Below are 24,271 nucleotides of genomic sequence, written 5' to 3'. Positions count from 1 at the left end.
TTTTTTTTTCTTTCTTTTATTTGATGTAAAAATTGTATTTTATCATTGAGACCATTTGGACGACCACAAATTAGTAATGCTTTATGAAAGAAATTCTTCCAAATATTGTCCTTGTACACTAATGTCCAAAATTATTGTCGAATGTCTATAAATATGTTGTTGTAGGAATCTAATTTGATAACGAACTCGCCCGGTATTTCTTATAATGTTAGTATGTGTATGATCGGCAAAGACATGTATGTGGAAAATTTCATGTCAAAAGAGCAGTAAATAAGAACAATAAAACGAAAATAAAACTTTCTTCTCCATTTAGCAACATTTTGTTTTAGTCATTCTGATTTTCATATTTATAATTATTTTCCTACGAAATTTATCACAAATATACATTTCTCGATAATACACATAGTGTCAGTATTAAAAGTACCCTGCGAAATCATTATCGAGTTGTATTCTTACAAGAAGACAGTTATAGACATGCGACAATCATTTTGGACATGAGTGTACAAGAACAATATTTGGAAGAATTTCTTTCGTAAAGCATTACTAATTTGTGGTCGTCCAAATGATCTCAATGATAAAATATAATTTTTACATCAAATAGAAGAAAGAAAAAAAAACGGTTTAGTAAGTCTATTTTAAAAGAAGCAAAAACTTGGATGGAAATTCCTTTGTTTCCACTATCATCGTCAAAAACTAAACATATTCTTGCAAAGCATAACATATGTGTTCCCAGTATTCTCCCTAAAAAATTTAGAAAAGCATCTCACCGGCGTTAAAAGTGATTTTGTTGGTTAACTAAATAAGTTAAGTATTTAGTGTGAACGTGGCTCTTCATACATAGGTCAAACCAAGCACAATATTAACACCCGAATTAAAGAACACATTACACAATCACAAAAACTCACTGGAGGAGAGTATGTTGAGATTGTCTCTTCACCTAAAGCAATATACACATAACATAAAACATGTTAATATAATAGGTTCAGAAAAAAAAAAAAAAAAAACTAAAGATTAAAGAATCATTCTTTATTCACAAATATAAATCTACTTTAAATCTGGAATCTGGCAACATTGATAAAACTTGAATATTTATCTTTGATGTGCATTTTGGTTCTGGCAACAATGACTTAACATGGGCACCATGCTTCTTTCAATCTCAACTTTTTTTTTTTTCACTGGGCTCTGCTTGTTCTGTTCAGTACCAATTTTTTACGTTACATTCATTTGGTGGTGGATGGTATTCCCATATCATACAGCCGTTTTTATCCTTGTTACATTTCCACTGAAGACGGAACTAATTTGTTGTTCTGATACGCTTGGAGAATATTTAGTTATCTCATAGGAGGATACATTGGTAAATAACCATAGGTATCAATTTTTTGTTAATTTAAATCATTCTTTCTTGCACCTGCATAATTTTCATGAAATGAAGACACATTTACCCATTTCCTAATATTTTCATTGTTTTAATATTGGTTAATTATGTTCTATGTTTCATGAATTCAGTCTTTTTACATCAATATTACGCTTGATTATTCAGTACGTTCGAAAAGCATCTATACACCTGTCATGTATTAGTAAACACTGAACAAGAAAGAGGTAGATATGCTTTCAAGTTCTCAACACCACCAGCCTCACTGACTCGCGGAAGCAAATTGCACACACAATGCAGAAGTATTAACCTTTGCAGAAAACATTACTCGCAACGCAGGTGATACAATCCTTTTCTAATACGACGTAGTTTTCGTGATTTTTTTTGACCTGTCACCTTTGTCAGAGCAACTAAAAAGGATGGGTTGGGAAATTTTAGGCGTTTATAGAGGATACATTAATGAGGAAAGAAAATTGATTGTATGCTATGACTTTGTACTACTTTGCAAAACTATGTTTAAAAATTATTATATGTTTTGTTACTTTATTTATTTATTTATTTATTTATTTATTTATTTATTTATTTATTTATTTATTTATTACTTCTTTTAAGTGGCTAAGTTAAGGCTGTGCAACCTTCTCCAAGCACTTAACCACGTGCATACATAGTTTTAAAAAACAAAAATCATAAATTCACAACAAATATAAATAGTTAAAAAAAGGAAAGGATTTTAACCATAGAAAAATGAATATGCTACTTAAGTAAAGAAAATAGTTAAACATAAAATGAAATAAAATACAAGAGAAGAAAAAAGACGTCTATGTACGAAGAATACAATCCATAATAAAAAAAACATAGAGAATCATGATTAAAATGATTAAATATATATATAGCGATACTAGAAATATATATAGATAGAAATTAACAATAGTTACTAATTAGGCGTGTGTTCATTCATAGGTAATCAATAATCTGGTAAAACGAAAATGCTTCGTTTGCCACTAATATTTTTATTCTTGCTTAAGGTGGGGATGTCCGTGTTTTGGCTGCTTACGAGAAATTTGCCAGAAAACATATTGCTATTGCTAGCAGAAGTTTAATTTTTGATCGGTAGTTATGTATACTAATTCTGCGTCTCTGTATTATTTTCTTCCCAACTGAATCTTGCCTTTTACACATATGGCATGGTCTCAGATTTTTAGCACAGCCCTAAAAATGTTTGTACCTTTTTCTTGGAAACTACTGAAGGGATTCGTTTAACTTTTATACAACGCACACTGCAGTAGCTGGTAATGCTACCGAACTGGGATTTTTTTTTCTAGGTTACATACAAAGCTAATGATTATTTTTTTTTAAAAAATCGGAAGAATGTTATTAATGTGATTTTTTAATATTCACCAAACAGTAATTGAGAGAACTAAAGGAACTATGCTATAATTCTAGTTCAGTAGATAGAGGTACATATAAGTAAGATTTGTGCAAAATTTGGCTACTTCAGCATTAATAGTTTGTATGAAAATGGTACATGTATGTCCGAAATTGCAATTTCGAGAAATTAAAAGTTTAAAATTTACAATGAATTTTCAATAAGGACAATTGCAACATTCAGGAAGCATCATAACCATATTCTTTGTCTTCGGCCAGTCTTCTTCACCCTTCTTAAACATTTTTCTCATTCTTGAATTCCTTGGTAAGCTTCAAGATTGCCAACTCAGGTTTCGTTATACCCTTTCTGTCCATATCTAGCAGTAGTTTGGAGGTATATTCACCGCATGAAATTCCTATCTTTTCCAGAAAACCAGTTCTTGTTTTACGACCACTATTAAAACACAGAACAGCATCATACACTGCAATTTGTACGATATTTGAGCCCGCAAATGTAGTTTATGGGCATTGTCACATCAGCGTTAATGAAACTTTCATTGGGGTTCTGTCTTTCCCATGCAAATATTTTCCCAAAAGGGAGGGATCGAAAAGAGCTCTGTAGATAGGTTTGATGCTTATGTTCGTAATGTTGTTCAGTTGCTTGATATCTCTTATAACCACGCCAAAAGTTTCTCCTTTGGTACAAAGCATATCAGTTGGTTTCTCGTCAGTTGAATATTTATGAAAGTAAGTTGCCCACATCGTTTTCATCATCTCCTGCAGATTGTCAACGTCTTCCCTTATTGCTTTCCCATAACATACCTGTAAGCTATCAATTTCTTTGGCACTCAATCTACATTTACCTCATATTGGCTAAGTTTACTAGCACAGACTAATAAGGAAAACAAAGAACTGTGAGCGGAAAACAGTAAACATCACTAAGCAAAATTATGACTTTTTTGGAACGACAAAGCAACAATATATTTACTACATCATTACAGAAGAGTAGGATGATCAAACAACCTGGAATGAACATCGCAACGGAAAATAGATATATTTAAGCCTGAAAATACAACGGAAGCAAACAATAATTTGGATTTCTCGAAGAGAATCTCATATCGTATAAAGATGAAACTTCCCACAATAAAACTCCAAAGACTGTAGATTCTGAAAATGCTACTTTTAAAACATCGAAAATTTCGACCTCAAACACGGACATCCCCTCTTAAGAGAAGGAAATTCACAGATATTTTAAAATTTGGCAACTGTTGAAACATTATGTATTAATTGAGGTAAATTGTTCCGAAGGCATGTAGTACTTAGTATATTGGATTTGGAATATGAATCTGAATTATGACTGGATATGGAAAGGAAAAACATTTCTCGTATTCTGGTGCTCCTATTGTGAAAATCTGATAAATATAAAAATCTACGTGCTAGACACGATGGTTCTGACGTAGTAAGTACTTTGTAAATGTGGAATTGTGTACGAAATATCCAAGAAGCATAATAATACTGACTTTGAAACAAAAGATACAATCTAAGGAAACAAAAGGAGGTTCTGAAACATTTCTGACTAGATAATATTGCAAACATCACGGAACTTATTTACAGGATTTTGTTTCTGCAGCAAGTAACCTTCGCGTTTATTAAACTACAACTTCGTTAGTGAGTACACTACGAATGAAGTATAATATGCAAATATGATGGTAGTAAAAACTATAAATATATAATAACCAAAATAACATCCATAGGATATCCAACAATAAGGTTATTAATAAAAATAGTAATAACTGCATTCTATTCCTTTTCGGATAAATTTATCAGTTAATTATAATAAAGTTGCCAAATAAGATATATATTGGAAGAATTTCCTTTTTCCTTTTACAAGGTGTTATAATATTTATATATATACAGGGTGGTAGGTAACTCCACCGACAAACTTTGGGAGGGAGGTGATTCCTTATATGAAATGAAAGAAAAAAGTTTTTATAAACATAGGTCGAAAAACGTCTCATTTCAGAGTTATGAACCGCCGAAAATTCGAAAAATCATGTTTCGAAACGCCCTGTCTTACAAAGTATAGGACCTATAACAAGCGGTTTAAGAAATTACACAGGAACTAGTATACGAACTATCTAAATATCCATGTTTTACTCTCCTCCGTTATCGGCGAAACGAACGCGTTATTAGTACTTAAACGAGTATCCCTACACCTCAATTTCCTTTTCACAGTTCGGTTCCCCGATAACGGAGGATTGTAAAACATGGATATTTAGATAGTTCGCATACTAGTTTCTGTGTAATTCCTTAAACCGCTGGAGTTACCTACCACCCTGTATATTATCTTATAACACCTTGTAAAAGGAAAAAGGAAATTCTTCCAACTTGTCTTATGTCCCTCACAGACGACCGAAGACCTTGAAGACCATCACTGGCGGACGATGCGGTTACCGTGAAGAAAGTGGAATGTTTAATCCTCGAAAAGAGATCTGTAACCATCCAAATGATTATGAATGAGATTGGTCTCAATTATGGTAGTATGTGGAAAATTATCCATGACGAACTTCAAATGTCTAAGGTATCTGCGCACTGGGTTAATTGTTCGCTGACACGTTTTCAGAAGTAAGCCCGGCGTGACCTTTCCAAATAAGATGTTGGCGCTGTTAGAAGAGGATGAAGAGAATTTTTTCGGACGTCTGGTAACCATGGATGAAACGTGAATATATTAGTATGATTCTGAGACCAAAACCATGAACATGCAGTGGAAGCATGCCGATCCCCCTCCCTCCCAGAAAGACAAAAGCACAAAAGTCTGGGGGGAAAGGTCATGCTGTCTGTTTTCTGGTATTCTTGTTAGGTAATCTTCACAGATTACCTTGCAAAAGGACAAAATCTCATTGAGAAGTGCTACAGCAAACTCCTGAACAAATTACGGGATGCCCTGAAAACGAAACGCCGCAACATGTTGTCAAAAGGCGTTCTTCTCCTGGTGACAATGGACCAGTACATTCATCTCAAGTTGCTGTCTAGAAAGCAAAGGTGTGTTGCTTCCAGGTATTGCAGCATCCGCCTTATTCTCCCGACCTCGCAGCCAGTGACATTTTCTTCTTTCTCCAAATGAAGAATCCGTTGCATCGTCGCCATTTTAACAACACAGATGATGTCATTCGTGAGGTGGAAGAGCGGTTTAAAGCACAATGTAAAGACTTCTGTATTCGTAAAATGAAGGAACGCAGGAAAAAATGTGTAAATCTGCTAGGTGACTACACAGAGAGGGCTTAACAACTACAAATCACAATCCAAACTCTACAATACCCCCTCGTATATATATATATATATATATATATATATATAGTACATTAAACAATATATCTCTTCCGATATTTATGTAGTACAAAATTTCAGTAATTTTTCTCCATTAGTTAAAGAAATTATAAGAGAGCATCAAGAAAAATGGTGTCCGCTGTATCTATATATATATATAAAAATGAAAGTGACAATGTTTGTGACGTAATAACTCTTGAACCACCCAACCGATTTCGATCAAATTTTCAATTAGATGAGGTTCAGGCCTGGGATGATTTTTATCATTTCACTTTGATGGTACAACTTAGGGGAGGTTCAGGAGCAAGATAATCGCAAATGACCGATATCAGTGCTGAATCCATAGTTTCCGGGGTCGATAAGATGAACAGCAACACTTTCAATGCCGTTTAACTCCAAATTCAGCCCTTCAACTTGGGGGAGGGAAAGAGATAGATATATAGAAATGATCGAAAATTACCGATATTAGTGTCGAACCCATAGTTTTCGGTCTCACTGAGACGAACAGTGACACTTCCGATGTTGTTTAAATACAAATTTAGCCCTTTATGTACAAAATTAAACGTATTCTTCCCGTGCGAAGAACGAATGTTCTGCTACTGTATATACATATATACGGTTTAGAAGTAAATTATAAATCTCTGATTAATGTAGAAAAATATTTTACTGAATCTTTTTTTTCTCCTCATGCTAACAATCTTCCGATTATTTGTCGCTGCTTTCCACTCTTCCCTATCTTGAATCTTTTTTTTTTTTCTCTTCATGTTAACAATCTTCCGATTATTTGTCGCTGCTTTCCACTCTTCCTTATCGTGAATCTTTTTTTTTCTCCTCATGTTAACAATCTTCCGATTATTTGTCGCTGCTTTCCACTCTTCCCTATCGTGAATCTTTCTTTTCTCCTCATGTTAACAATCTTCCGATTATTTGTCGCTGCTTTCCACTCTTCTCTATCGTGAATCTTTTTTTTTCTCCTCATGTTAACAATCTTCCGATTATTTGTCGCTGCTTTCCACTCTTCCCTATCGTGAATCTTTCTTTTCTCCTCATGTTAACAATCTTCCGATTATTTGTCGCTGCTTTCCACTCTTCTCTATCGTGAATCTTTTTTTTTCTCCTCATGTTAACAATCTTCCGATTATTTGTCGCTGCTTTCCACTCTTTCCTATCGTGAATCTTTTTTTTTCCTCATGTTAACAATCTTCCGATTATTTGTCGCTGCTTTCCACTCTTCCCTATCGTGAATCTTTTTTTTCTCCTCATGTTAACAATCTTCCGATTATTTGTCGCTGCTTTCCACTCTTCCCTATCGTGAATCTTTTTTTTTCTCCTCATGTTAACAATCTTCCGATTATTTGTCGCTGCTTTCCACTCTTCCCTATCGTGAATGTTTTTTTTCTCCTTATGTTAATAATCTTCCGATTATTTGTCGCTGCTTTCCACTCTTCCCTAACGTGAATCTTTTTTTCTCCTCATGTTAACAATCTTCCGATTATTTGTCGCTGCTTTCCACTCTTCCCTATCGTGAATCTTTTTTTTTCTCCTCATGTTAACAATCTTCCGATTATTTGCCGCTGCTTTCCACTCTTCCCTATCGTGAATCTTTTTTTCTCCTCATGTTAACAATCTTCCGATTATTTGTCGCTGCTTTCCACTCTTCCCTATCGTGAATTCGACTTTTGATTTCCATGTAATTTATCTTCCCCATATCTCAGATTATTTGGTCCGTATATTTCAATCATGACCTTCCGCTAGATATTTTTCTTTCTGCCATTTCCGCCACATCTAATAGCGTGATTCCTCCATGTTCCACAATGTATTGTATAATTCTAACCGTTCCTTTCGAAATATTCTTCAGTGTATTCTTTTCTTCATCTACCTTATCATTTGACACCTTATTCACTTATCTAATTTTCAATATTCTCTTATAACACCACATTTAGAAACTTTCCATTCTTCGTTCTTTTCGCCTTTTCCTCGCATCCGCACAATATCACACTCCATACACATGCTTTCATCAGCCTTTTGAGAAGCTTTTATTTTCCTCCTCCTAGAGTCCATGCCTCACATCCATACAATCCCACATTTCATACTTATGCTTTTATCAGCCTTTTCTTAAGTTCTATGTCCATGCTTCTAGTCAGAAGCTTTTATTTTTCTCCTCCTAGAGTCCATACCTCACATCCATACAATGCCACATTTCATACTTATGCTTTTATCAGCCTTTTCTTCAGTTCTATGTCCATGCTTCCAGTCAGAAACTCTTCTTTTTCTTCTCCTAAAGTCCATGTCTCACATCTCTACAACGCCACACTTCATACACATGCTTTAATCAACCTCTTGTTCAGTTCTACTTGATGCTTCCAGTGTGATAGAGACATATTTCGGACTTAAAAAATTGTGTACATGTAGATGTTTACAAACCGTTTATCAGTGTGAAATCTCATCCATATATATGACTAATATTAATATTGACATGAGGGTCAAGGAACAAATAATATGGAATTTCAAAGATAGATTCTGCGATTTCATGCTTTTCCAAATATTTAGTGCACCAAGTGAGCTTTGTCTTGAACAAACATCTGTGAGTGGGTTTCCTTTCAGTATTTTCATTCCACTATTTCGTTCATTGTCATCCTCATCTTCCCCCTTAGCCTCGGAGCATGATCGTCAGACATTGAACTTAAAAAATAAAGGAAGTCTAATCATAGTATTAAGGAGGTTAAAATAATAATAAAAACCTGCTATTAAAAGGAATGTATTTGAGTCTTATTATATAAGGTGAAAAAACTGAAGTTAAAATTGGATGGTGGCAACCTGGACAAATATTGTGACGGGGTTTCATTATTCAAAAATAAAATTTTCATCAAATTTTAATTAATTTTCTATTTCTTATAAAGAAAATACCCAGGCAAACGTGAGGCTTAATTGTAATAAAGCGATAGAGCAAGTGACAAAGATAAAGTTATAAAGGGACAAAATAGACATGGTTTATATTCCGTGAAGTGACATTTTGACAGTTGGTGTACTTTTTGTTTTGGTTCTATTTGTCAACTTTTATGTCAACTTAGATGAATTTTTTCGATTTACGCATGTGATAGGATAGTTTCCAAGTTGTCCAACTAACTATAATTCCATCATTTACGTTCAGTTAATTAAGGATGATTAATTATGTGAGTTACGTGATTATGTTGATTGTCGTACATCGAGCAACCGAGGAAGACAGCAGGTGTGGCTCTCGAAATATCGCTGAGACAAATACATTGGCAGGCACTGTAAGGTTGATTGTAATATTTAGTTAAGAAACATGCGCTGGACGGTTTCTTTACCTCACTCAGTGGAAAGTCACGTTGGTAAGTACTAAGGTTGTATCGCTTCAAACTACGAGAGGGACATGGTTACTAAACTGTGCTCTTGGGTATATAGAAAGAAATATAATCAACAAGCTAATATTCACCGCAAATCAAAATATTCCTTTAAGTAGCGCTTTCGGAAATCACTATTTCCATCACCAGATTGAAAAAGCTCGAAATGAATTTAGAAACATGGAAAAGACATATAGATGGGGAAAAAGAAGGTTAAAAAGGATTAAAAATACGAAGCACACAACCTCGTATCAAACAAAGGTCAACATTAAATATGTTCCTCGACACTTACTGATCATTATTCACTGTTTTAATGTTTCCTCCCAAGCAGCGGAAATACGTGATAAAAAACCCGGTTGAAAGGAAATACTAAAACACTAAACAAAACCAGCGAATAGTGATAAGTAAGTGGAGAGGAACATATGTTGACATTTGTTTGACAAGAAGTAGTGTGCTTCATATTTTTATTCCTTTTAAACTTATATTCCGTGAAGTTTATCCATCCATATTTTTTTCCATGTTTTAAAATTTAATTTCGAACTATTTTAAGATGATGATGGATACAGTGATCTCCAAAAGCGCTACTTAAAGAAATACTCTGGTTTGTGATGAGTACTAGTTCTCACTTATATTTCTTTCTATATATAATTACTGCTCACAATACACAGTGATATTCTTGGGTTAGTTCAAAACAGCGGTACACATTAAAAACTACGGAAGTTAAGGCAGCAGTTGTTTGCCCAAAAATAGAATTTACAAAAGTGTACTGCAGAAGACTTAGTGCCGATTATTTTTTATTTACGGGTTTTGAAGCGATATAATAATGTAGTAAAAAAATAGATTCCGGCTAGCATCACGCCTGTACTTAAAGACGATTCCAGATAGAATCGAAATATTGTGAGAATAATGACTTAAACACGAATGAAAGTTAGAAGTACAAGTAATATTTTGAGTTTACATCTTCGCTTGAGGATGGATTCCAGATAGAATCTAAATATTGTGAGGATAATGACTTAAACACGAATGAAAGTTAGGAGTACAAGGTAAGATTTTGAGTTTACATCTTTGCTTGAGGATGACTCCAGATAGAATCGAAATATTGTGAGTATAATGACTTAAACACGAATGAAAGTTAGGAGTACAAGGTAAGATTTTGAGTTTACATCTTCGCTTGAGAATGATTCCAGAGAGGATCGAAATATTGTGAGAATAATGACTTAAACATGAATGGAAGTTAAGAGTAGGAGGTAAGATTTAAGAGAAACATTTACCTAATATAGTAATTCTTGCATACAACAATTAGTAAAAAGGATAAATTTTCTTCTCTTAGTTTGTAGCAACTAAAGTTAAATTATTAACAACGTGGCTTCCTTCAAGAGCCTCTGAGACATTAATATAAGCATAAAATATTAATGTCAGGAAACAAAAACACTAGAACTTACCATATCTTCTTGGTAATCTATATGAACCTGAGCCAGCAGTGGATATGAAACTTCTCTAAGGATTTTGGATACTTGGCTCTTGACATCCGATCCTTCATAAATTCTACGCACAAAGCCATTATTACTCATGGTTAACTTCCTTAAGAACTGATAATTAGCATCTTCTCCAAAAGCTATACTGTAAATGGAAGGTTTGCTCTTTACAGAAGATGTCCGAACAGAATTTAGTATATCATCTGGACCAATTTCTTTTTCAGTGAAGTTTCCTTTACATGTTACTAGGACTATCACTATTTCTGGTCGAAACGTCAACATTCCTTGACTCAGGAAATAATTTATACCCTGGGATCCTAATTCCAAGCTTTCGTGAATGGCTTCATACAGATCAGATTCTGAAGGAAAAAGGAAAATCAAACATACATTAAGTCAGATAAATTCTAATGACAATACTCTATTATATTTGGATGTCGCGAGGAAGGACATTGACAAGTCACTTGTGTCTTACAGTTTCTTATTTCTATAGTTGAAGTGTAGATTGTTCTTATGGCTACTCTGTGATTCAACTAACCAGAAATAGAACGAATTATTTTAAATTAACAATTTATTATTAACGCAAAGAGTGAAAAGTGACCAGAGACTCGAACCCGGGACCTCTGGCATGCCGTGCCGATGCGAACCACTACGCCACCCAGTCCACTTCCCAGAACAGCTACTCACTCTCTCACTTTCGAGGCCGATGCTCTCATCTCTTATCATGAGTTGTACCTCAGACCCCTGCCGTGATTGGGACAATCCTGTGTCCATAAACCGAGCGCCTTATGACGATTGTAAGTTCCTATATTCTAATGAATGGAGGAAACAACCAACCTTTTGTTTTGCACGTATGTCGAGAGTGAGAGAGTGAGTGGCTGTTTCTGGAAGGGGACTCGGTGGCGTAGAGGCGTATACAACGATAACGTTGTATATTGTAAAATTTACCTGTGCCTGTTTGCAGGAAAGGGAATCAGAGGCGAATTTTGTGAGTAATTTTGTGTTTGTGATATTTAAGATGTGTATGTTGTTTTCAATTGTCAATTTTCATATATAATTGCTATGGTTACGAGGTAACATATGTGCTGAATAATAAGTCAAGATTATATGTGTTTAAAGCATTAAAAACTAGTATCAGAAATAATAATTTGTCTTTATCTATATATAAATGGAACCAGGTAATGATTAATTACTATATCGAAAGTGTTATAGCTATTTAAGGTGACTAAACTTACTTTTATATGGTGCAACGTAACCCGGGACCCTGTACAGTCTTGAAGATCAGTAAAGACGGGGTTTTAAGTTTATTTAAAGGGACTTATGAATATACAATATACGTGTTTACGTAGTGGAAGAAAGATAGAACGAAAGGTAAATATGGCCAATGTACAGAATACTGATAAATCTATGACTAGCACAGAAGAAACCATGTTGCAATCTGTAACTATCAATCAAGTTATGGATATGTTGAAACAATTAAGCCAACAAATGAAGGAAGGTCAGACTCAGCACACTCACCAAATTAGGGAACTACAGGAAGAACAAAGTCAACAAATTAAGGAGCTTCAGGAAGATCTTGAGAAAAAGATCAACCAACAAACCCAAGATTTCGAGGCGAAATTTGAACAAATAGGAATATCTCACGAAAACAAATGGAAAGCCGTTCAAAGTGAACTTGCTCACATGAATCAATGCATTATCACCAGATTTGAGCGATACGATGGAAAATTAGAAGAAATAGAACAAAAGGTTAATGAATTTCAAGGGTCAGTAAATGATTTAGAATCCTCAGTATGCGTGCATGAGAACCATATTAAGCGGTTACAGGAAGAGGTCAATTTGCTGAAAGAGAAAGGTATCCCTGAGGATATATCACAAGAGGATGGACATGGACATGGGAACGAAGTACGCTCTGCCTTTTCATCTCGACGTAATCGTCCCCATAGCAGAGTAGTGAAAATCAATACGTCATCAAGCGGTGAAGAGGAAAGTATAGATACAGAAAGAAGAGGGAGACAGTCATCCCGACGTAATCGTCCCCATCGCAGAGTAGTGAAAATCAACACGTCATCAAGCGGTGAAGAGGAAAGTATAGATACAGAAAGAAGAGGGAGACAGTCATCCCGACGTAATTTTAACAGACGTATGAAAATTAATACAGGTAAACGCATAAGATTTAGTGAGGTTAAGTCTCTTACTAGATTTAGTGGAGTACCAGAGGATATCACTGCTAGATCGTTTCTAGAAAAGTTTGAAGATGAATGTGGGCTGATAGGTATAGACGAGTCCCAATATCTAAAATTGTTGCCACATGTGCTGCTACCGCCTTGTCTAACTTGGTATAAAGCTATTAGGAGCAGTTTGTACTCATATTCTGACTTCAAAAATGCTTTACTGTCAAATTATGAGAACGATTTCATGATTGCAAACAGAGATGCCATTTTAAGAACTAAATCCTACAGTCCAAAACTCCATGGAAGTATTACCGAGTTTGTGGTATCAACATACAATGAGCTAAGATCTCTAAATCCCACTTATCCTGAATCCCGTATTATTGCATCCATCCGAATTTTGCTGCCATACAGGTTACAACAATTGTTAATGACTGTACAGTGTATTAGCTTCAATCATTTGATCATGGTTGTTCAAAGCTATGAAAGTCAGTCAATAATTCATAATAATAATAATAGAATCCAGGATAAGGGTCAGGTTAATTCTAGGCGTAATCCAATTCAGTACGCTTCTGTTAGTAATATAAATGTGCAACCTGAGAATCATTCTAACGTAACTGGTTCTAATAATAGAGGGAATAATTATGATGGTACCGGTAATCAGACACAATCTAGTTACAGAAATAGAACTAGAAACTTTAGAAATAGCAACAGAAATTTCAACAGAAATAACAATTATTGCAGATTTTCGCAAAATCGATTTGCAGATGGGAGGAGTTTTGTAAATAGAAATCCAAATACTGTAACTGAGCCTAATCGTTATGGAAATACTATAGATTGTGGAATACAATGTTGTTTAAGTGAGCCTTTCGAGCGTATAACTTGAACTATCCAAAAGGGCGTCCGATGGATTTGTATTAAATTGACCTTTGCTTACGTTTATGGTTGATATGTTCTTCTGTCGAAAAACATTATGTAATTATGAAATATTTTGATTATGAGTAAAACTCATTATTTACGGAATATTGACGAAGTTAATTTATGGTAGTTAACTGCAAATATTATTGAATTTATGCCTTATAGTTTTGTTACAATTTCCTTTTATAACTTTGAGGAATTGTTAATTTGTACGGTTACATCCTCAAAGCGACGCCGCATTAACGAGGATATACAAGTTCTGTGAGTTGTATGCCGGACTTTATTTATGTACTAAACAATTTAGTCCTAAAGTATTTGAACTTATGGATATAAAGACAGGCAAAACTTTAGGATTACGTAACATCGATGAAATTAAGTTGTGGAAACCTACTGAGAAGAATAGAAAACGGTGGTTGGACTTAGTTCGAACTTTAATTCCTTCTGAGGTCATGACGCATGCAAATATTGAGACCAATTAACAAAGGAATTCTTTCTTTAAAAGGAGAAAAATGAAGTGTTTTGTGGATATATAAATATATAATTTAATTCATTGTATTTTACGTTGTGTCCTTTTGTTATTGTGTTTTCAATTTGATATATCTTAGAATTATGTGTCTTATTTAATGTTAATGTACCATATCTTTTATAAAAATTCTTCCATAATTATAAAAAAAAAAAAAAAAAAAAAAATTGCTCATTAGGGGATGAGCATTTGTTTTAACAATGATTTCGTTTGAATTTGTTCTCTGTGGATTTGTTGCAAAGTTTCTTTCCAAATTATTCACTGAAGATTTGTTAATTTGTATTTCATATCAAGAAATCATTTAAAAAAAATGTATTGCATATTATATTTATATTTAAACTATGTTTATATTAGAACGATGGTACTTATACAGGGGCTGTTTAAAAAGTAAGTGTCTTAAAGTTTTCCAGGGTTCTTTCCTTTGTAGTCAAACTACTACGGAAGTCCGCATTCGGGCCCCATTTACAACGATAACGTTGTATATTGTAAAATTTACCTGTGCCTGTTTGCAGGAAAGGGAATCAGAGGCGAATTTTGTGAGTAATTTTGTGTTTGTGATATTTAAGATGTGTATGTTGTTTTCAATTGTCAATTTTCATATATAATTGCTATGGTTACGAGGTAACATATGTGCTGAATAATAAGTCAAGATTATATGTGTTTAAAGCATTAAAAACTAGTATCAGAAATAATAATTTGTCTTTATCTATATATAAATGGAACCAGGTAATGATTAATTACTATATCGAAAGTGTTATAGCTATTTAAGGTGACTAAACTTACTTTTACGTATTGGTACGGTATGCTGGAGATTCCTGGTTTTAATGGCGGTCCAGTCACTCACTTTTTCACTCTTTGCGTTAGAACTCGCACGTATAGCCCTTACAACGGGGAAACACAATTGTGCGGGTTGATTAAAATCGACGTAGAAGTGCCCTTTATTACATTTGTGCTTTGAAACGGCGTACAGTGGTTGTGTAAGTTTCGTTCAACGATTTGCAGTTGTTTTGGTTTGTGATAAGTCACTTTTGGCACGTACAACAAGAAAGAAAGTAGTATTCTCAACGAAGCCGTGACTGTCGCCGTGTTGAAAGGGATAGAGCATTTGGTGTGTAAAATAAAAAAAAATTGGTTCTTTCCTCCTTTCATGAGAATTTATTATTTGTAAATATTATGATTGTGGATCTCATATTCTTTTGCATGTTTAGAAATTTCTTTCTGTCTTGGTGTATGTTTATAAGTATGTATGATACATGTAGTATTTGATAATAGAGGTCATTAAAAACTAGTATTTCAGAACAATATATAGAGAGAGCGTGGAATTTTATTTTTCAATAATTAAGTTGTATTTGTTTAACACAAAACAGGCGTATGCAAACAGTTAGGACCTCGAAGTCTTAATAGAGGAGGAAGAATCTTAGTTTCAAATCTTATATGTAGACCATATTGAGAGAAAACTTTCTCACGGGCCTTCCTCAGTCGCATCAAATAAATTGGATAAAGTTTTACTAAATATATTAAAACTAGATAACCCTTTTTCACAACATTTCCCCATACCTGTTAGTAAATTTTTCAATATTAATTGACTCAGAGTCGGCAATATTTGTAATGTTGATCATATATATATATATATATATATATATATATATATATAGGATGTTTCAAAGCAACACCGACAATATTTGGGAAGTGACTCCTGACAAGATAAGACATAAACTATAGATCAACTTGGGTGCACAAATGCTTCCTTTCGGAGTTATAGGCTGCCGAAAACATGGGAAAATGAACTTTAAAGGTCCATAGCTCCAAAACTATGGGACGTACCGTAGTCAGGGTCAAGACTTCATTTAGGAACTAATTTGTGCGCTATCCAAAAATATATTTTTGAGAATCCTAAGGTACTTACGCAACAATTTTTATAGAGGGAGTTTGGCTACGGGCATTTAATTTAAAGTACTCATCAACCATCTCTATAAAAATTGTTACGGAAGTACCACAGGGTTCTGAAGCTTGGATATTTGGATAGGGCACATACTAGTTTCTAGTTTCTAAGTGAAGTCTTAGCCCGACTACGGTAGGCCCCATAGTTTTGGAGCTATGGGCCTTTAAAGTTCAGCCTATAATTCCGAAAGGAAGTATTTGTGCATCCAGGTTGTTCTATACTTTTTGTCTTCTCTTGGTGTCAAGAATCACCCCACAAATGCTGTCGGTGTTGTTTAGACCGACAGTGATATATATATATATATATATACATATATATACAGTGGAAAAGATATATTTATAATGCTAATTATGCGCTAGAAATAAACGGAGAACAGATAATGACAGAGTTTTCTTATATTATCGTTCCCGTTTGTGGAACAAAAATAAATGTAACAAAGAAAATTGGTAAAAGTTTCGTTCTTTTTTCAAAGTTCAACCTCACTTCTCAACACTAAGGTTACACAAGACGTAGATCTACAGTTTGATATGAAATTCGAAACAGGTGTACCTTATCTGAAATTAAATCCCTAATTCCATTTAACAAAGAAATCCATATTCATATTCATCTGACAAACAAATAATATATTTAAAAGTTAATATCCAGGCAAAATCATTACTTCTTTCAATTTTGAAAATTATGGGAACATAAACAAAGACATACATATTTCAATAATAAATTGAACTTTTGCTAGTGGTAAGAGTATCGAGTACTTAAAGCTATTAGTGTTTTGGACAGAAATAAGAAGAGAACAAAAATTTATTGTCAAAATGCCAACTATGAAGTGAGTTAACAAATTGGAAGTACTGAGCAGTTTATTGATATTACAAATTATATTTAGTCATGACTATCAATAAGAGCCTATTCGGTTCCAATGCAATGGTGTGAACAGACTTTGGGAAAGATGGCTAAAATTCAGCTCAAATGTAGAAAAGACTACGTAGAGTCTATATTCTGAAAGCAAATTGTCCTAAAATGCATGAAACATAGTCAAAGAACGCACAAGACATTTACATTAATGTCAATGAAAAATCAATGAAAAACAAATAATAAACCAAAGAGAAAGATGGCTGAAATTCAGCTTAAAGATAGAAGAGGCTATGTAGATTCTAAAGAAATAATAAACACTTCTGACCAGAGTATATACACTTGTTTATTAAAAACTAAATTACAGTGTAACGGTTTCGACAACTTAACGTTGTCTTCATCAGACACTAACTGAAAGAGATATCTTAGAGCGTAGATATTTATACTAAAAGTGAAAGTCCTTGTGTGCATGGGAAACCACCTGGGTATGTAGTATAGTATGTTATTTATATCTAATAGGCATCAGAGGAAGATTAAGAGAAAGTTTTAAGTCAATTGGTCAAGTATAAACAACAGGTGTGTCTGGAAAAGATAAACACAGGTGGGAGGGTAATTAAGTCAGGGCAGGTGGCCGAAAGATGACGCCCGGGGAAGTACGACCCAGGTGGCTTCCCATGCACACAAGGACTTTCACTTTTAGTATAAATGTCTACGCTGTAAGATATCTTTTTCAGTTAGTGTCTGATGAAGACAACGTTAAGTTGTCGAAACCGTTACACTGTAATTTAGTTTTTAATAAACAAGTGTATATACTCTAGTCAGAACTGTTTATTATTTCTTTAGTGAGTTCCAGAGTCGTGATGGATAGAGTTGCATGTAGATTCTACATTCAAAAATGAAATTGTTCTAAATTGGATGGAACATAGTAAAGGATCACGAAACATGAACATTGAAGTCAGTGGAAAATCAATGGAAAAAATGAAGTCGTCTACATATCTCAAAAACTATAATAAGGAGATGGCTGATTGAAAGCTTATTGCAAAGACAGAATGAAGAGCAATATATATGAAATGTAAGGTAAATATGGATGGAACATTGTCAAAAGTCAAGTTGTCTGAGAAAAATCAATAATATTGATAAAGTATATTCATCTTTTTCGAATTACCTCACGCGCAGGTTATGTGCTTGATATATCTCATATCTGGATTTGGAATCTCCAGAATCGATTTAGCACGCCACGTAAATTTAGACCTGATCATGTGACAGTCTGGTTTTTATGGCAAACTGGATAGGCCCCTTGAATACCAGATTATGAGAGTAAAATTGTTATTTAAGAGAAAAAGAAAATAATCATACCTTCTCCTTCTATAGCCAAATTCTTAATGTATTCTTTAGCTGCTGTAATGTTTGGTTTCGAGGCTGAAAGTATTTTTCGTGTGGGCTCCTTCTTAGAATGGCATGGATAAGGTTCTTTAGATGAATCTTTATCAGGAGATGCTGGATCCCAGTACTAAACAGACAAACAAACAAAAAAACTTAGAGATACAGTTAATATGAGTTAATTTATTCAAATTTTATAAGCAAGATAGCAGAGCAGATTTTCTTTTGAAATTTGAGATTCTTTTTTTTTTAAAGTAAGTAGGGAAGAGAAATATGCTCTCTTGAATTCATACACATTCACATTCAAAACGAAAGCTTAATTTTGGTTTGGGTTTATTTAATTTACTGTTTACTGTATTTGCGCGAGTATAAGCCGCGTGCGAATACAGACCTCAACTAAACTTTCAACATGAAATTATAGAAAAAAAATAAATCTCGAATATACGCAGCAGTACTAAATTTACGGGAAAGTTCAATTAGACAGTACTTTGAAATGTATATATATATATATATATATATATATATATATATATATATATATATATATATATATATATCCTTCTTTAGCTACCTCATAACTAACGGTGACTCAAGATGACCTTGTTTGTAATAGTGACTCTGAGCAGCATTCGTGATCGTCTAGCGAAGGTGAAGAATCAGACGCTGGTGATTGCTGAGATGATGGGAAGCGATAGTGCTTGATTTGGGTGGGCACAAACGAGGTGACGCAGTTTTGCAAAACAAAGTTGCTTTTCTTTTTTCAAGAACAGCCACTGTAAATAAAATATCCCGTATATGTTATATATACTGTATAACAAAGATACGTATTCCTGTTAATAAAAGTATTAAGTGTACAAGTGTTTTTTTTAGTGCAAGTGTAAGATGTTAACAGTACCCAATGACGGTGGCAAGTTTTGAGAACAAGACAAGCTTTTCTGTTATTTTCTTCTTAAATATTTAAGGGTTTACAAAAATAACCTCAGCAATTTGTAATAATATTCATTTCAACCTGCAAGATAAGTGTACGTTTTGAAATTGACGATTTATGATCTAAAAGGGAAAAATCTCGATTATAGGCCCCACCATGATTTTAAAGCCAAAATTTAGGAAAAGAGTGCGATCTATAATCATGCAAATACGATATATTTGAGGATATATTGAGGTAGTAGATACAGTAAATTAACATACGACATATTCAGAAGAAACTGCACAACACACAAAATTTTTTCCCTAAAAATTATTTAGTTTTTGTTTACATAGGGTAGTTGCGAAGAAGAGCTGATACAATCAATCCTTTAGAGGGCACTCTTGCCAGGTTGTTCATCGGAACATTTCATCTACAACTATAAGAGCGAACAGATACTTCCTAACAGGAGTAAAGTTAGTGTTCATGATGACTACAATATGCTTATTCATTTTTGGTATTTTGTATTGGTGTCAGTGATGTACGTATAGCTTAATGGAAAAGCTGAGATGGATTCGTTTTAAGGTACATTCACAGAATACTTAATACAAGTAATATTTTTCTACAAGAAGAAGAATACAGAATACTCAATATAAGTGATACCTTTCTACAAGAAGAAGAATACAGAATACAGAATAGTCAATAAAAAAAGTAACATCTTTCTACAAGAAGAAGCGCACAGGATACAGAATTCTTAATACAAGTAATATCTCTCTACAAGAAGAAACATGTAGAATACTCAATACAAGAAGAAGCATACAAATATAGAATATTCAATGCAAGTAATATTTTTCTACAAGAAGAAGCATACAGAATACTCAATACAAATAATATCTTTCTACAAGAAGAAGAATACAGAATACTCTATATAAGTAATATCTTTCTAAAAGAAGAATACAGAATACTGAATACAAGTGATAACTTCCTACAAGAAGAATACAGAATACTCATCAAAAAGTAATAACTTTCTACAAGAAGAAGCACACAGAGTACAGAATTCTTAATATCTTTCCACAAGAAGAAGAATACAGAATACTTAATACAAATATCTTACTACAAGAAGAATACAGAATACTCAATATAAGTGATAGCTTTCTAGAAGAAGAAGCATATAGAATACAGAATACTCAATAAAAAGTAATAACTTTCTACAAGAAGAAGCACATAAAATACAGAATTCTTAATACAAGTAATATCTTTCTACAAGACGAAGAATACAGAATACTCAATACAAATAATACCTTTCTACAAGAAGAAGAATGCAGAATACTCAATATAAGTAATATATTTCTACAAGAAGAAGAATACAGAATACTGAATTTAAGTGATAACTTCCTACAAGAAGAATACAGAATACTCATCAAAAAGTAATATCTTTCTTCAAGAAGAAGCACACAGAGTACAGAATCCTTAATATCTTTCCACAAGAAGAAGAATACAGAATACTTAATACAAATATCTTACTACAAGAAGAATACAGAATACTCAATATAAGTGATAGCTTTCTACAAGAAGAAGCATACAGAATACAGAATACTCAATAAAAAGTAATAACTTTCTACAAGAAGAAGCACATAGAATACAGAATTCTTAATACAAGTAATATCTTTCTACAAGACGAAGAATACAGAATACTCAATACAAATAATATCTTTCTACAAGAAGAAGAATGCAGAATACTCAATATAAGTAATATATTTCTACAAGAAGAAGAATACAGAATAACTTCCTACAAGATGAATACAGAATACTCATCAAAAAGTAATATCTTTCCTCAAGAAGAAGCACACAGAGTACAGAATTCTTAATATCTTTCTACAAGAAGAAGAATACAGAATACTTAATACAAATATCTTACTACAAGAAGAAAAATACAGAATACTCAATGTAAGTGATAGCTTTCTACAAGAAGAAGCATACAGAATACAGAATACTCAATAAAAAGTAGTAACTTTCTATAAGAAGAAGCACATAGAATACAGAATTCTTAATACAAGTAATATTTTTCTACAAGACGAAGAATACAGAATACTCAATATAAGTGATAGCTTTCTACAAGAAGAAGAATACAGATTTCAGTAAAGAGTAATGTCTTTCTACAAGAAGAAGCACACATAATACAGAATTGTTAATACAAGTAATATCTTTCTATAAGAAGAAGCATACAGAATACTCAATACAGGTAATATTTTTCTACAGGAAGAATACAGAATACTTAATACAAATATCTTACTACAAGAAGAAGAATACAGAATATAGACTACTTAATGCAAATAATATTTTTCTACAAAGAGAAGCAAATAGAATACTCAATACAATATCTTTCTACAAGGTGCAGAACACAGAACGCAGAATACTCAATATAAGTGATATCTTTCTACAAGAAGAAGAATACAGAATACACAATATTTAATAAAAAGTAATATCTTTCTACAAGAATAAGCACAGAGAATACAGAATTCTTAATACAAGTAATATCTTTCTACAAGACGAAGAATACAGAATACTCAATATAAGTAATATCTTTCTACAAGAAGAAGAATACAGAATACTCAATACAAGTAATATCTTTTTATAAGAAGAAAAATACAGAATAGTCAATACAAGTAGTATATTTCTACAAGAAGCATACAAAATATAGACTACTCAATAAAAGTAATATTTTTCTAGAAGAAGAAGCATGCAGAATACTCAATACAAGCAGTATCTTTCTAGAAGACGAAGAATACAGAATACAATGTTTCTACAAGAAGAATACAGAATACTCAATACAAGTAATATCTTTTTATAAGAAGAAAAATACAGAATAGTCAATACAAGTAGTATATTTCTACAAGAAGCATACAAAATATAGACTACTCAATAAAAGTAATATTTTTCTAGAAGAAGAAGCATGCAGAATACTCAATACAAGCAGTATCTTTCTAGAAGACGAAGAATACAGAATACAATGTTTCTACAAGAAGAATACAGAATACTCAATAAAAAATATCTTTCTACAAGAAGAAGCATACAGAATACAGAATACTTAATACAAGGAATATCTTTCTACAAGGAGAAGCATACAAAATACTCAATACAAGTAATATCTTTCTACAATAAGAAGCAATACACTGAGGCTTTTACCACAATAATTGCCTGAAACATCTGATAAACATTTAAATATTCAAATCTGGTTCTCCTTTACGTTTTACGATAGTGTATCTCAATGTTAAGTGGTTAATTCTTTATTATTAAAACTCTTTAACTATATCACTATAGTCTGCATCACTCGAAGTGGTGTAAGGCGTCAACCAATAAGCTTGTAGTGCGCTGTTGCCAAACCTTCAGTGACGTATCTAATCATTCGTAATTGACCATAAATATGAACAAGATCAATTACCAAAGATTAAATTCCTCACTAAAGGTTTGGAATCAGCGCACAGCGAGCTTATTGGCTGACGCCATACGCCAATTCAGGTGACGAGAACTCTAGTAAGATTAGAATAGAAAAAGAAATGATAAATAAAATGTGTAATTGAAGAGTGAGTTTATCAAAAGTTTTCTGGCACTCTCTTTCTTCAGTATTTGTTTCAGTAATATAGTGAAGGAGGATCTAAAAAAAAAAAAAAAAAAAAAACATATAAGGTAAAAGTAACTATTCTATCAGGCCTTGTTTCCATGTTGCACTAAAGCACAATAATACAGTAAGTAAGGCTATGTGATAATATGTAAAAAAACACAATCACGTAACAGTTTCAACTCTGTGTCTTCATCAGATTTCTCCACTCCTTCTGGCTGCTTGGGAGTTGGTCATCTCTTATATAGTCTCCGGAGATCAACTTTTAAATAGCCACCGCCCCTTCATTAAAAAGTAACAATTATGTGTTTTTCACTTTCACTTTTTAGCTGCACACGTGTCCAAGTAAAATTTATTTTTTCGCTGGATACATACTGTCATCTAATTACCTTTATTTTTACTTATTAGTTTGTTCTTTTTCTTTCTTCTTCTTTAAGCAGAATCTTCTCCCACTCTTTATTTATGGAGAATTCTGTATTCCAATTCATCACCTTGTCCCCTGCTGTCATAATCTCCCTGGCTTCTTTCCATTTTCTCACCAAAGTTCTGTTCTCTACTTCTATGACCACTGCTCCTTCCCACCCTATCCTATGGTTTGTCTCTTTCTGATGCTTATATATCACATTGTTATCCGTTTTCAATCTTATATCATCCTTGTGCTGCATAATCCTTTCTTCCATCTTTGTTTTTTGTTTCTCCTATGTAAATTTAATTATACTCGGCGAATCCCACTCTATATATTACTCCCCTTTGATCTTTGTCCACTATTGCTTTTCTCTCGGTTTTTTTGAGTAGTTCAATTATTCTGTTTTCTCCTTTCCTGTACGTCCTTATTCCTGCTTTCCGAAGCATTCTCTTTATCTTCTCAGTTTCTTTGCCTATTCTTTCTATTCCAAACAATTTTTTGTTCTTGTCCTTTTCCTCTTTCTGCCTCTCTCTTGCTATGTTTTTATTGACCCTATCCTCTTCGTTGTATCCATTTCTCCTTAATTGTGTCCAGAACACCTTTAAATCTCTTTTCCTCTCTTCTTCATTTGTGTTTAGGTCTCCTATTCTTTTCTCCATGC

At 33.2% G+C, this 24,271-nt stretch overlaps 1 protein-coding gene across 1 annotated transcript in view; it reads right to left on the bottom strand.

The window, feature by feature from the left end:
* The window catches only part of LOC145692571 (inter-alpha-trypsin inhibitor heavy chain H4-like), a 123,469-nt gene that overhangs the window by 62,009 nt on the left and 37,189 nt on the right, over positions 1–24,271 (bottom strand). The window contains exons 7-8 of the mRNA XM_081767881.1: positions 18,658–18,811; positions 10,872–11,263 (exon numbers count right to left, since the gene is read on the bottom strand). Coding sequence (XP_081624007.1) covers positions 10,872–11,263; positions 18,658–18,811 — 546 coding nt within the window. The remainder of the gene's footprint in view (positions 1–10,871; positions 11,264–18,657; positions 18,812–24,271) is intronic.

Source organism: Thermobia domestica, chromosome 8 (assembly GCF_964235325.1).
Source record: "Thermobia domestica chromosome 8, izTheDome1.hap1.1, whole genome shotgun sequence".
Classification (NCBI taxonomy): Eukaryota; Metazoa; Arthropoda; class Insecta; order Zygentoma; family Lepismatidae; genus Thermobia; species Thermobia domestica.
The sequence above is the reverse complement of the archived record's forward strand: the minus strand, read 5'-3'. Positions and strand labels throughout refer to the sequence as shown.